This window comes from Primulina huaijiensis, chromosome 9 (genome assembly GCF_012295235.1).
Source record: "Primulina huaijiensis isolate GDHJ02 chromosome 9, ASM1229523v2, whole genome shotgun sequence".
NCBI lineage: Eukaryota > Viridiplantae > Streptophyta > Magnoliopsida > Lamiales > Gesneriaceae > Primulina > Primulina huaijiensis.
In genome coordinates, this window is record NC_133314.1 from 20,678,917 (window position 1) to 20,694,413 (window position 15,497).

At 31.8% G+C, this 15,497-nt stretch overlaps 1 protein-coding gene across 2 annotated transcripts; it reads left to right on the plus strand.

The window, feature by feature from the left end:
• Positions 1 to 6,880: 6,880 nt before the first annotated feature.
• LOC140984040 (phosphate transporter PHO1-like) lies at positions 6,881 to 15,374 on the plus strand. Of its 2 annotated transcripts, XM_073451202.1 has the most exons (15): positions 6,881 to 7,218; positions 7,902 to 7,997; positions 8,689 to 8,923; positions 9,460 to 9,793; positions 10,163 to 10,211; positions 10,471 to 10,542; positions 11,847 to 11,976; positions 12,086 to 12,194; positions 13,136 to 13,385; positions 13,523 to 13,627; positions 13,730 to 13,774; positions 13,869 to 14,021; positions 14,320 to 14,598; positions 14,698 to 14,834; positions 14,922 to 15,374. In XM_073451202.1, the coding sequence occupies exons 1-15, from the start codon at positions 6,982 to 6,984 to the stop codon at positions 15,010 to 15,012; spliced, it is 2,322 nt and encodes a 773-aa protein (XP_073307303.1). In that variant the 5' UTR covers positions 6,881 to 6,981; the 3' UTR covers positions 15,013 to 15,374. The 2 variants fall into 2 exon arrangements, with proteins under 2 accessions (XP_073307303.1, XP_073307304.1); XM_073451203.1 differs by lacking the exons at positions 6,881 to 7,218; positions 7,902 to 7,997 and adding an exon at positions 8,419 to 8,475.
• The last annotated feature ends 123 nt before the right edge of the window (positions 15,375 to 15,497 follow it).

Consider the following 15,497-nt stretch of genomic DNA (forward strand, 5'->3'; position numbering starts at 1 on the left):
ATTATCTTGTTAAATCCAATTATTAACATAAAAATTCATTAATATTAACGCAACTTTTTCTTAATGCACAATTTTGAGTGGACTACGAGACTTTTCTCGTGATACCAATTAACGACGTGATTAGATAAACATTTTTTGTTTAATTAGTGCACCACAAAACGATTAGTAAAACCACGTACTAGTACAAATTTGCTCTTAACCACAATGAATTCATATGTTATAACCAATTCCCGAGATCGAAATGTGATTGAATTTAAATTTTAAGTTTGTTAGACATATAATTAGCTCATTGATCAACAACCACTCTATATAAATTGCGACTGAATTAATGGATTAATTTTGAAAAGAGTGATTTTTATCTGAGGAAGAATTTGAGAGATGAATTTCAAATGACGTATGTGAAGTCCTTGAAAATTCACATACTTAGTGATATAAAAACATGACTTAGTGGCTAATTAAACGTGACTTAGTGACATAAAAACGTGGCTTAGTTGTTGAATAATCATGGAGTAGTAGCTTGAGACATGAGATCATGACAAGTAGTGAGGTGCTTTATCAACTCTCTATAAAAAAGCACCAATTACCACACATAAATCATATTTCACAAGCCTGAAATCTCTACGATGGCTTCGAATATGGTTCGTAAATTTAATGTCATTTACCAACCGAATAATGGCCAAATACATCAAGAAGCATCCTAAAAGGAAAAATGTTTTGGCATAAAAAACATAATTAATTCATTGATTATATTTATTTTTTTTAATAACATTGTGCATAAAAATATAGATTTTCGACTTTCTTGACTAATGCTATTTATAATAAGATTTATATTTTATCTGGATATAAACTTTGTATTTAAAAGAGTTTATATGCTAATGAACTCTAGTTTTCATGTTTTGTAGGCATCTACTCAATGAATAATATCCAGGTTAAATATTATATATATTAAAAAAATAGAGGCCGCGAAAGAGGACTTTGGACGACGAGAAAAAGATAGAGTAAAGAATAACGGATCGAGAACTTGTGTGCTGCTCGTCGCCGTTGTTGTTGTATTATCGTGAAGTGGTGAAGAAGTTCAACCACAACACCTAGTTGAAGTGTTGGTCGAGAGTTGTTCGTTGAAAAAGATTTCGACTTTATAAAGTTGCATCATAGTTGTTTGATTATGTTGGTAATAGATATTTTGGATACATTTTGCTTCCTTGTTGTGTTAAGGTAGTTATCTTTTCGTTAACACTAGTATTTTGTTTTGTGTAAACTGACAATATTTTCTACTGTATTTTTTGTCTTAAGGCAGCTTACAAACATGTTCACTTGTACTTAATTCTTTGTGTCTTGATTTATTTACGTAAAGTTTTGTGTGTTGAATTATTCCACTATATGTTGTGTTAGGTGTTACAACATCGTACACAACACTTACCTCTAAAACACAAAGTTTCTCTATTACACAGTACTTTTATATTAAACAACCACCTTTCACACCCATTAAATAATCCATATGGCATTTGTTATCAACTTTCGGTATCAATTTAATTACGAGTAATATATATAGTGCTTGAAGTTAGGTTTTGAGGAAAATGCCATTAGTAGACCTATCGAATAATCTCAAATATCACATACCTTTCTTCATCCCTTTAACTAATTAATAATAATAACAATTTAGTCCAATCCTATATCTGGTATTTACATTAACTCCTCCATCTACACCACAACCACTACTTTTTAAAAGAATTCGAATCATCACTTTTTATCTTTTCTTTCTTTCATTTTTTTAAAGGAAAATACATCATTTTTTTAAGTCTAGAGCAAAATTTAAGGCCCTTTTAAAAGCACAAGTTAAACAAAAGGTATATACAAAGACAAAAACTTGTGTGAGACGGTCTCACGGATCGTATTTTGTGAGACATATATCTTATATGGGTCATCCATGAAAAAATATTATTTTTTATGCTAATAGTATTACTTTTTATTATGAATATCGATATGGTTGATCCGTTTCTATGATAAAGATTCGTGAGACTATCTCACAAGAGACCTACTCATATACAAATTGTAATCTAGGTACATATCGTAATTTATATCTTACATCAAAATCTCAAATTTAAAATAAATTTTCGAGTTCGAGATCGGATAATAACAGAAGTCAAGTATATAAAAAAGGAAAACTCTTAAACTATATGGCACATTCACTAGATTTGGATGCATCTAAGTGCCAACCACGGGTCGAATTCAGGTTATCGGATCTTGACTAGTGTAAATTCGAAGAAAGTGACTTAAAGGTTCCCATCAAAAGCCATAGTTCCACCACAAAAATTATACGTAGTGGCTCAAACTTTTCTCTAATATATATATTATCCATAATATACGCCCCCACTCGAAAGTCCATGATATGTATCTTTCTCCTTTGATTATTTATTCCTTTTTTTGTATCGTTCAAATCTAAGAAGTATAAAAATTCCACAAGTAGTAAATTGAAAATTAAAGTAAAACAAAATCCCAAAAACCGATAAAATTTTGATTTGTTTTGAGAAGTTATACACAAAATTATTGATTTTTTTTGAAAAAAACAACTATTGTTGGGTTCACTATTAGTCCAACAAACACAAAAATAGTATCCACCAATATATGAAATGGGCTTTTCTCTTTGATGGCATTCGTAATCGGAAAGGGGCTGCTCCAAAATAAATGCCAAAATCAGACCCCATCGTACCACTTGTTTGTCGTCTCTCTGTAAAAATAGCAGTTTTGTTCTTACCTTTCCCGCTTTGTCTCATTTGGTTGTCAATTTGTCCGATCTCACCACCTATTTCGATTAGTTAAAGATGCAATACAAGTAACAAATTGTGAATTTTAATTAACATTTCCATCAATAATTTGTAATTAAGGACCTACAAATTCTAAGCGTTGTCCAAACTAAATATATCCAGCTAATTAAATGGAGAACAGATAGAATTATGTGAAGCATTGTGGAGTTATATATAGTAACAAGCATGGCTCGCTGTCGCTGAACCGGCCGGACGTAACGACAAGGGCAGCTACCGCGACAAAATTCCAGACTAAAACGGACGTTTAATTCCATCTATGATGTTTGATTTCTAATTCACAAATTAAATTCCGAAGAAAATGTTGTGTGCTCCAAAATTTTGTTGGTGGAGACTAATATTGGAGTATAGGCGCGCGTCTATGTAGTGGAACCATCTGTTGAAGACCACAACGCAATATATCTTAGAACGATTCGGACACTCGCGCGCATTTAATTGATATCTTTGATCCCACACAACTCTATTCTAAATATGGAAATTCGATGTTTTTTCCGAGTAAAAGAGAGATGAAATAGGTGTGCTCTTAATTGATTTGGACACATCAAATACGGATGTTCTATCGGTACCTACTTGCTGATGTCCAAAGGAATATTGGAGCATATAGGGACTTGTATACTCGGTGGGTATGAGCTCAAGGCGAGAATGTAATAGTGTGTAAGTGGGGGACATTGATTATTGGGAATAATAAAAGATCAAGAATAGCATATAGTAAAACTTACACATGTGTTTTTCCTATATAAAAAAATACTAACATATTTGAGAGCCCCCCTCGATTTTTTTATTAGATGGAGGACATGTTTGAGTGGGTTTTGGGGAAAAATTCTATATATTATATTAGGCCGTTGTCTAGACGGATCTGAAAATCGGGATGATAGAACGACTGTCCAACGCTTAAAAACCGTCTAGACGATCATAGACGACGTCTTTTAGAATACCGTGCACGAGTACGTAAGGATTTTTGGTGCAATATTTTGTAGTGGAATGACACAAAAGAGGAACATTGTTTGAACGTCACGCAAACACGAAGTTAAAAAGGCAAGTTGGCTGAATGGCCATGTTGTATCACAGTTAGCCCACTATTGTGTGTGTATATATAGCCACCACTGTTTTTTATTTTATTATAATAATTTTTAGGGTCATTTCGAACTGTTGAAAACTACATCAGAGACGTGTCCTAAATTCTTTAAAACCTATCAATTAATTTAAAAACATTGACTTTTTTTATTAAAAAAATTTAAAAACATTATTCTGCTATAACTTGAGTATTATATTTATTATATATTATAGTTATATTTTATTTGTATTCATCATATACTTGAAGTCATGGAGATATCATGTGTTTATATATATATATAAAGAAATAGATAGAAATAAAAAAAAAAAAAAGAAATCTGATCACAAACACAATTTTTCCTCTTACAAAGAGAAAGACTTCTAATATTAATTGTGGCAACGAATCTGTACATGTTTTTGACGCACTGACAATCGATCCGGGTCAAGTGGAGATTTGGAATAAAAAAAATTCAATTTTTTTTTTAATTTGTATAGAAATATATGGATTTTAGCCAATCAGAACTAAGATTAAAGGTCCATGCTGTAAGCCATTACATATTCTTAATTATTCTTATTTTATATCTGAATGATGATTATTGCGTGTCAATCTTCTTATTCTTCTTCCCAGAGAAAACAATATGATATTGTGAACTTTATAATGTTAATTTAATTATTAAGGTCATTTTAAAAAAAATAATAATAATAAAAAAATTGAATATCTGATTTTATCGTAAAGTAGGAACGAAACTGAAGGGGAAAATAATTAAGGAAATATCAATTTAATTCTCTAAATGACACTTTTAGGAAAAAGGAAACCATGATCACGAAAATTGTTGAAATGGAAATGGTCGTCACCTCACATAGTAATAAAAGCTCAATTATTTGAGTTCATGCATTTCCCGTGGATCCCAAAAATTCAAGTGAGATCGAAATACTTAATTTTACCACTAAACACGAAGATTTCGAAATAAAACCAATCTCGATTAATTAGCGTTACAAGTTCCGGTACGTTCTAAATCGATATGGAATATCAAGTCCTTCAGAAGAATTAATATACAAATTGTCGAAACAAGAACTTTATGTAAGAGTTAAAACACAACACAGAAAACTTAGTACACCTAGCCTAAGATCAATCTTGTGAATGGACCTTTTATAAATACATAAAGTAGACCAAATTAGTTATTTGTTGGTATAATATAATCACCAACCATTAATGTCACGTTAAAAGGCTCCAATTCTCCCTACCCTTTTTAAGTTTCTTAATTAGGAATATACTCCGCTGAGAGTGCTTTACCCAAAGAATGATTCCATTCTGCAGATTTTAGTGGAATCCAAGTCGATCACACACGAAGTCATACGGGACCTGGTGGAATTAATTTATATATAGAAAGATTAATTAAAAATCTTCCATCGTACAACTTCTTAAAAATAATTTATTTACTAATTGAAACGTTTTAGCATGAGTTTAACTTTCATGCATCGATGGCTCCGTATTTTGCATAACATGATTTTGATATCGATTCGAGTTCACTTTGCGTAACATGATTTCGATATTGATTCGAGTAAAAAATAAATTGATCTTGTAATTTATTCCGAAGATTGTGTATTCACATACATTTTCTGTCAAATTACAGTTTGCAAGTTAATTTCCTTCCGAATGGAGAAATTTATCTCAGAATGAGCCTAGCTAGGTGATGGTTTCAATGGAGTTTTAGGGGTAGACACATAGCTTAGCTTTCTAACTCGGGGACTATTTTTTAAAAAGTCCGTGAACCGGCTTGATTCGTTTACAGGTATGTTGTTTTATTTTATTTATTTGCAATTAAAGTCTCATTAAAATTTTTCAATAACGTGACTCAATGTCGATGTCTACCATTTTTAGAAATAGAGACAACATAAAATTAGGTGATAAAGTAACATACAATTGTGTATCGAATTATACGAATCGATCCATGGAATTGGACAGAACATGGAATACAATACACACATATGTATAAGCACCGAAGGTCACAAGTAATTAGTTTTTGTGACATTGTGTAATTACTAAATATTACATCTCAAATTACAAAAGTACTATAATTTTTGTTTAATAAAAAATATCATTATCTTATTTAATTAATTTTCTAACCTTTTAAAATTAATAAAATATTTATTTATTTTTCCATATAGTAATTCTGAGAGTTATTATATGATAATTATATCATTTATAATATAAAATTCATCATAGAAATCATAAATTTAAAATAAATCTTACAAAAAACATCTATAAAGTTTTTAAATTTTTATATAATCTCAAAATATTTAGAAAATATTATTCTATCAAATTTTTTTAACATATATATATATACACACTATTGCGTATATAGGTTTTGCTAGTAAATATATTTTAACATTTTATTATTTCACAAGTAATAACACGAGTACACGTCTCAATCAAGACTCATTTATATCATAGTTATTAGTTAATATAGTAATATACTAATGTCTTCGTCACTTACCACACAATGACACAAATGTACATGTGAGATATTTAATACATCTCTCTCACGTATATTAATAACAACCGAAGACATTAGTGAAGCTCATAATGACAGTACAACATATAATAGTGGACCTATACCGTGTTAATATCATGAACTTGAGTCTAAGTTTACCCTAAAAACTAGCTCAAGGGAAAGATTGTTCAGTCCATATATACAACTTTCATTAACTTAATATAACCGTTGTATCTCATTGCCGATGATTTATGTTGTTGTATTACGTAAATATCTAGTACTCTTGCCCATAAGATCAATTTAATGTAATTGTACAATAATCCAAAAATGGTAAACAAATTAAGCCCCGGAGTAGGTATTAAACCTTAGTCAATAAAACATTATCTTCAACAAAACATATACAGGTTTTCGTTCCAATGTTATCCCAAAGAAAAAAGAAAATGGACAACAGTCAAGTCTGACCATTATCAAATCAGACAGCCGAAAAATGTAAACTAATACTAATTGTTGTCGTCTATGTATTTTCCACTCATCTTTATATAAACCTCAAATCCCACTTTCATGCCAATAAGCTCTCCTTTCTCCTCCTCCTTCTCCGATCCTCATAAAACATGGTGAAATTCTCCAAAGAACTTGAGGCACAACTCATCCCAGAATGGAAAGATGCATTTGTAAATTATTGGCAATTGAAGAAACATGTAAAAAATATTAAGTTGGCAAGAAAACCAAGAGATGTTCCGCACATCAGCTATGATTACGGGGCATCCATTTTCGACCTTGCTCGGATTCTAATGAATAAAGTCTCCAGGTGGATGAAAAACCAAGACGAGGATCCCCAGATTATCCAGGTTAATCACTATTGAAAAGATAGTACTATCCATCCATCCGTATATCACATGAAAATATAATATTTATATTTATATTCTGCATTGATTGATGATGACATTAAACCAATTTGGGTTGCGGGATTAATTTAGTGTTCATACATGAAGTTTTTGACATTTAATTCGTATAGTTATCCAATATGTGTAAATTAATATGATTGTTTGTTTGGTAAGCACTGGTGAAAAAAGGTGGCAAAAAATGTGAATATTTGATGAACTTCGCAAACACGAATGCAGATTTATTTTATTTTATTCACAAAATTTTGTGAATTTTTCAGCTAAAATAGAAGAAATAAATTAATATGTCACTTTATCAATGCTGGCTACGGAAATGGTACTATTTCTTTTTCATTTTGTTTCTTTTATTATTTCAAGAAAATTTAATATTTTATTGAGTCAGATTAAAAATTTAACCACCAACAATTGTTAAAATTGATCCAACTTTTGGTTGTTTTGTTCTTTTTCGGTTTCTTTTATTTTCAATTGAGATAAAGCACGAAATTGGTTTGCTGTCACCAATGTATCACGAAAGAATCGTGAACTAGATAGATAATTTAACTACCCGAAATATATAAATATTTTTAAAAAATAATAGAAAGAAAAATTATCATAATTAAATAATACTATTATTATTTTTTGTTGTTTAGGTGAAAAGTAAAATCAGCGTAGGCGAAGACGGAGAGGAGGAAGATGTTGAAGTTTATGAAACTGAGCTAGTTCAGCTTTTCTCTCAAGAAGACGAGGTACTGCAATTAAAACCCACTTTTTATATTTATTTAATTTTTAAATTTTTATGACTTTATTTAGCTGCCTATCTCCATTTAGTTGGATATTATTATTGTTACTTTTTTTAAATCATAATTCTAGATTTTGTTAAACATACATGAAGGTCTGTATAATTATCATGTTGTCTTTTCCGTTTCACGTGAATTTTTATGATAAAATCGAGATAATATTTTTAACTCAAACAAAATATTTTCAAACTTTATATATTATTATAATTCGTTTGGAGAAAAAAAAACATTTGAATATTTTGAGATATAAAACAAGAAAATAAAAAAAGAGAGTATTTCATTTCAGAATACCCATTTGCAAAAAAAAAAGGTATAAAAACGAAATATGCTTGCGGTCTCATCTGGATAAAACTAGGAGCAAAGAAAAGAAAACCTCCTCAAATAGGTGTAGTAATTCACACTAGTACATGCTAGCATGGTTTGCAGGGTAATACGTTCGTCCAGAGCTTTATCTATTATTCAACAAATGACAGGAATCGTGAGTTCTATCGTCATTAAAAAAAAGTAAAATTTCAAACCAGTGTTTATATGCAGAATTTACGTATTATATTAAAAGGAAATTATGTATTGTGAATTGAGTTTTACCTAATTGTCAAAGTGGTGCCCGATACTCGAGTTTTGTTGTCTGATCATTTCATAGGTTAAGATGTTCTTTGAGATGTTGGACGACGAGCTTAACAAAGTGAACCAATTTTACAAGACCAGAGAAAGAGAATTTCTTGAAAGAGGAGAGATTTTGAATAAGCAACTTCAAATATTACTAGACCTCAAGCGAGTTCTCGTCGAATGGCGCCGGAAAAACATGGCTTCCAACCATATGACCTCGAAACGTTTCTCTCGGTCTAACTCGTCCGACCTAAATTCTGATTTTTCCGGTGAGTTGTGTTTTGTATTCTAGCTAGTAATATATATAATGTACGATCCATTTTTCTAACAACTTGAATTAATCATTATCCAAGCGATATATAGCGATAATGAATAGTTGCTACTAACTAAAGTTAGCTCATTATGCATGAAATATCAATTATATTTTAAGTTGACATCTTGATATCATTCTTGGTTGAGTTAAATTACCCAACTATGGTTCTATCATAATTGCGTAATTAATTATATATCTCTTTATTAAATAATTAAGATGATGATTTAGGGGTATATAAACATTAGTTAGATTTTATTTTAAAGAAACTACTTTACAAAAACCATTTTTTTTCCAAGAAATATTATTTATGGATGTGGTAAAAGAAATTAGAAAACTTATTTAATTTGAAACTCGCAATGTGTTTGGAATGCAGCAAATGTTCGGTAGTGTTGCAGAAGATACAAAGTCAATTTAAAATAAATGGAAATTAATATAAACTTCACCCCTTAATTAGTTCCTCACATACATCGTCGTTTTGTCTTCATGATGCAGAAAGCCATAGCGAGTTCCGTGTTAGTCCAACCGATTCACAAACAGATGATGTCATTGAAACGTTGGAGAAGAATGGCATTAATTTCGTAAACTCGGCGACGCGAGCAAAGTCGAAAAACGGGAAGCCGAAAATGAGGATGAGGATCGACATTCCGGCCACGACACCTACACGAACGATAGCCGCCGTGACGTCGATGCTGTGGGAGGATCTGGTGAACAACCCTAAAAAGGGAGGAGAGTATATAAACAGAAAGAAGATACAATGTGCGGAAAAGATGATACGAGGGGCATTTGTGGAATTATATAAAGGCCTTGGCTTGCTGAAAAAATACAGGTTCTCCCAATCCTTTTAACTTATTTTACATTATTATTATTAAATATAAATATAAATATAAATAGCTCTTCAGGGATAAAAAGGTAAATACATCCGATTTATTATTATTATTATTTATTAATATATGGGTTTTATAACTTTTTATCTATTTGAGATTATGATATTAATTAATTGATAGACGGTACTTAGAATTTATTAAAATATCATTATGAAAAAAATTGACTAGCTAAAATTCCATTAATTTGTTGTCAATATTTTTATGGTACACTTGCTTTTTTAACCCCTCATAAATGATGCATGAANTCATTTCAAATAAGAGATCTGGTAGTTAAAACTGTAATTTTTTTAAATTTTTTTAATTTTTGGCAGCTCACTGAATATGGTGGCCTTCACAAAGATACTCAAGAAATTTGACAAGGTAAGGACTCAGAACCTATTAATAATATGAAATATTTGCAAATTTTAAATAGATTGAAATGGAAATCACCGATAGAAGCTGTTTTGATACGAGGTCTCGAGTTCGAACTCAATTACAACAATTATTATAGAAAATTTACTCTACATTATGGAGATATCTTGAATAACTGGGATATTATACAATTTCCTTATTACAAATCATTATAATAATTTCCACCAAAAAATTATTTTGGAGTTTTGGTTGGTATTTTCATCAACAGGTGTCAAACCAGCAAGCCTCAGCAAGTTACCTCAAAGTTGTGAAAAGGGCTTATTTCATTAGTTCAGACAAGGTAACATAACATGCTGTACATGACTTCCATAATAAAATCATATGATACAAGTAGTTACCACTTATTTTAAGACTGTACGTGCTTATTTTAATTAATTAGTTATTATTTTTCGATATTTTAATTAATTAATTGATGAATTGAAGTCCTTTATCTTGAGAAATAATTAGCAGTTAGTCTATTTTGTAAGTTCGTAAAAATTACATTCCAATTCCGGTCTACATGCAAGCACTATAGTTAAAAGATAAGAATTGGAGATATAGATTTCAAACAAAATAGTTTGGGAGAATGTGAAATTCATTACAATGCTAGATATAAGTATATAAAGTGATGAGAATAACTACCTTGTATCTATGCTCGTTCTGATAAAATGATTTAAAAAATTGCTGTAAAAATCTATTGTAGCCCATGCAAATAATTTTAAAAGTCCATTTCAAGTTGAGAGAAGGGTATTACAATTACACATCTTTAATGTTCTAGACGTAACTTCCATGCATGTAGTATTTTTTTTCTTGTAGGTTCAATAGGAGGTTTCTGCACATGCATGTAGCACTTTCCCCGTGTTTATGCAATCGACTGGCTTTGATAACATTTTATCACGCATTTGACCAAGGTAATGCGAGAACAATTAATGAGATTTTATAACAACAATTTTGTATCTGTCTTCACTGCACCAAAAAAAAAAGAGTAGGTCACTTGTAGGACGGTCTAACGAATCTTTATCTATGAGACGGGCCAACCCTACCGATATTCACAATAAAAAAATAATACTCTTAGCATAAAAAGTAATACTTTTTCTTGGATGATCCAAATAAGAGATCCGTCTCATAAGATACGAACCGTGAGATCGTTCACACAAGTTTTTGCCAAAAAAATACTCCCGAAGTCTGTAGTGCAATCGTGTTTGAGCGAACATGGAACTAAGACATGACAACACCACAAAAAACCACCCCAACCTTCACCAATCCAATTAAATTGGAAAGTGTAATTTGCTAATTGCTGGACTTAATTGGCTTGGTATCTAAATTTTTATAAAATTGTATATATCACGTTGAGATAGAGAAATAATAATAAATTGCTTCGATAGATTAAGGAAAGAACTAATTAATTTGCAAGTATTCATCCTTTTATCTAAATTTCTCTTCTTGTTTATTTAGCCTCTCCTGACAAGTATTCGAGGATTAGCATGCATTTAGACTTTGAATTAATTATATATCGATTATTATTAATTTCCTTTTTTCAAGGTTTAATAGTGTTAAATAGGGAATGGTTCCTATTTTTATTTTTATTTTTATTTTTTAAAAAAGGTTGTGAGACTGATGGACGAGGTGGAGACCTTGTTCACCCAGCACTTCACAAACAGTGATAGGAAAAAGGCCATGAAGTTCTTGAAACCCCAACAAAACACCGAATCTCACATGGTTACATTTTTCGTCGGTAAGAATGAATATATATATATATATATATATATATAGAATATGAAAGTTTGTGGTAAAATACAATGATAAATAGTCTATAATCTCAGTTTCTGAGTAATTTTTTGCAGGTTTATTTACAGGTTGTTTTGTAACATTATTCAGTGTATACGCAATATTGGCACATGTAAGCGGCATGTTCTCCCCTGTTTACATGGAAACCGTATACCCTATTTTCAGGTAATTAACAAAACTTTGCGTCACATGATCCTCATTTCCTCACTTTCTTTCTTTATATATATGTTTATTGTTTGCTTTATTATTAATTCTGTTATGGTTGTTAAGCATTCATGCACCATATCATCATTTTCAGAATATCTAGGTATGATAAAATACAAATTGTATTTTTTTTGTCCAGTATGTTGTCTTTTTTGCGATTTTGTTCTTCTATGTTATCAAAATTCAGTCTTAGTTCACTATTTTTATTAATTTTTTGGGTAATTTTAGTCATTTTTTTAGCGTGTAACTGAGGTGACACATAATGACCACGTATATATATATATAACGTGTTAATGTCACATCAGCACTCTGATAAAAAATGACTAAAATTGTGAAAAATCGAAAGATACATGAAAAAATTGAAATTTGATAACATATATATGACCAACATCATTAATACAAAAAAAATACAGATCATACTGAAATTTTCCATAAAAATAAGAAACGTTAGAGCATTGAACTTTATATTAAGATTGGTAGATTAATAAATAAACAAAAAACAAAAAACAAAACACAAAACACAAAACAAAATAGAGAATGATGGATTAGGGGTATCGCAATCAATGCCATGCCAGATGAAATTATTCTTCTGGCCCAGTCCTCATATTTGGCCCATTTAGTTCCAAGCCCAAATTCCTACAACCAGGATTGGACCGAGCCTTGGACGAGAAAATGTCATTGTCCGAACGAATTTTAATAAAAAAAATTTAATAATCACTTCATCTTATATATATATATAAAAGACCTTGAATTTTCTCAACTCCATGGAGTGCCAAGAATCCGGGATCGAAGTGCAAATTTTTTTTAATTAATGTAAAAGAGAGGTGATCGTCGTTGCGACCACATTTGTAATATCAATTTGCAAAGAATGCTAACCCTAAGAGAAACGTGTAAAAATGCAGCATGTTTGCATTGCTAAGCTTGCACTTGTTCATGTACGGATGCAACATTTTCATGTGGAAGAACACGAGGATCAATCACAACTTCATCTTCGAATTTCAACCGAGCACAGCCCTCAAGTATAGGGATGCTTTCCTCATCTGCACTTGTTTGATGACAGCAGTCGTGGGAGCAATGATCATTCATCTTATCCTACTCTCCACTGGTCTTTATCCTCACCGCGTCGATATGATCCCCGGAATTCTGTTACTGGTTAGTATGACCTCGAGTACCTAACCATGATAATAAGTTTTAGATCTAAATGAGTACAAGAACTAATGGTAATACTTGTTTTGATTCTGATTTCAAAATCTCGTGCTGATACACGTGTGGCCGTTTCGACTTAATAGTTTTTCGTCATCCTCTTGGTGTGTCCATTTAACACATTTTATCGCTCAACACGCTTTTGCTTCCTCAGAGTTACGCGAAACATTGTTTGCTCTCCATTTTATAAGGTAATTGTAAGTAAATTAAACAATTTTTTAGTAATACTTGTTATTGTCTTGCAAATTATGTGACACCTTCCATATGTCGTGCAAATGAAATATAATATGCAGGTTCTGATGGTAGACTTCTTCATGGCTGATCAACTGACTAGTCAGGTAGTCTTCAGATTGACAATATAGCTAATACAGTATTTTTAACCATTTCAAGTCTCAAAATAAATGAAAGTAACACGTTGAATTTATCTCATAGATTACATTATTAAGACACATGGAATCAGCAGCCTGCTATTTTCTTGCTGGAAGCATCAAAACACACCAGTATGAAACATGTAAATCAGGCAAACTTTATAGGGAGCTTGCTTATGTTATTTCCTTCGCGCCTTACTACTGGCGTGCAATGCAGGTAAGACGTTGTCGTCGTGTTATCTTACATGCAGAAAAGTTGCGATATAAATTTGTCATTTCACTTCTAAACTCAAAGGTAGAATCAGGATTTTCATCTCCTGAAGTCCTTTAATTACACTAGACAAGGTCCAAAAGAAGAATCAATCAAATTCAAAAGACTAGTTTATTGGGTCGAAAATCTCTTAAACTTACAATCCACTCCATTATAGCTTTTGAGTGGATTTCAGACATGTAACACTGCAGCTCTCATGTCCTGTTTTACTAATTTGTGATTTTTTTAATAAAAAAAACTTTAGTGTGCGAGGAGATGGTTTGATGAATCCAATTCAGACCATTTGGCTAATCTTGGGAAGTATGTCTCGGCCATGGTGGCAGCCGGAGCAAGGCTGACTTATGCCAGGGAACCGTCAAATCTGTGGATGGCAATAGTATTGGTGACTTCGATCGTGGCCACGATTTATCAGCTGTACTGGGATTTCGTCAAAGATTGGGGTATTTTTGATCCAAAATCCAAGAATCTGTGGCTAAGAGACGACCTGATATTGAAGAAAAAAGGAGTTTACTATGCATCAATTGTGAGCTCATCTTTCTTTTGTTCCTTGTTGGTCGCTGAGATGCTTAGGTTGTTGTCTCTGAATTTTTGTGTATTCTGATTTACAAAATGCGACTTTCAGGCCCTCAATCTTGTCCTGAGAATAGCATGGGTGGAGAATGTGATGCATTTCAATATTGGGGCATTCAAGTCACATTTACTCGATTTTTTCCTAGCTTCATTGGAGGTCATCAGGCGTGGACATTGGAACTACTATAGGTATATGTTCGAAAAAAACATTGGAGGGAAATGTGCTCTCCGAGGACCATTTTGTTTAAACTAACTTTATATTATTGGATTATATAGACTGGAAAATGAGCATCTGAACAACGTTGGGAAGTTCAGAGCTGTGAAGACAGTTCCCTTACCATTTCGCGAGACGGATTCTGATGGATGAACTTTACCAGCAGCATCTTTTATCGACATATCAAAAAGACCTGGCAGGAAGGTCATTCAAGACTATTCCCCATGCATCAGGGGATCCGAAAATCGTCGATCACTTGATCGAGGATTCTACCTCTATTAACCAAGAAGTGAGCGTTATGTCTCCATCTAAAGCTGATCGAGTAGGCAAGGCTGCTAGTGTGTCCATCTTCATTTGGGAAGTGCCAACCAGAGTTTGATCATATGAGTGTGTATCCTGCACAAAATATTTAAATCTATTCAAGCCGTTAGTTTACTCAAATTTATCAGAGTTCCTCGAAATTTAAAATGTTGCAAATTGTTTATAATGGCAATGCAAATAAATTGTTTTGATTATTTCTTTGCCAACGTCTATGGTTTTTATCTGTCTCCTTCCTAGATTGAATCCTGTGACTTGTAGTGGTCCATGGGCTTGGAGGAATGTGAAATGGTAACAAATCTAGTCTTAAGCGCTTCTTG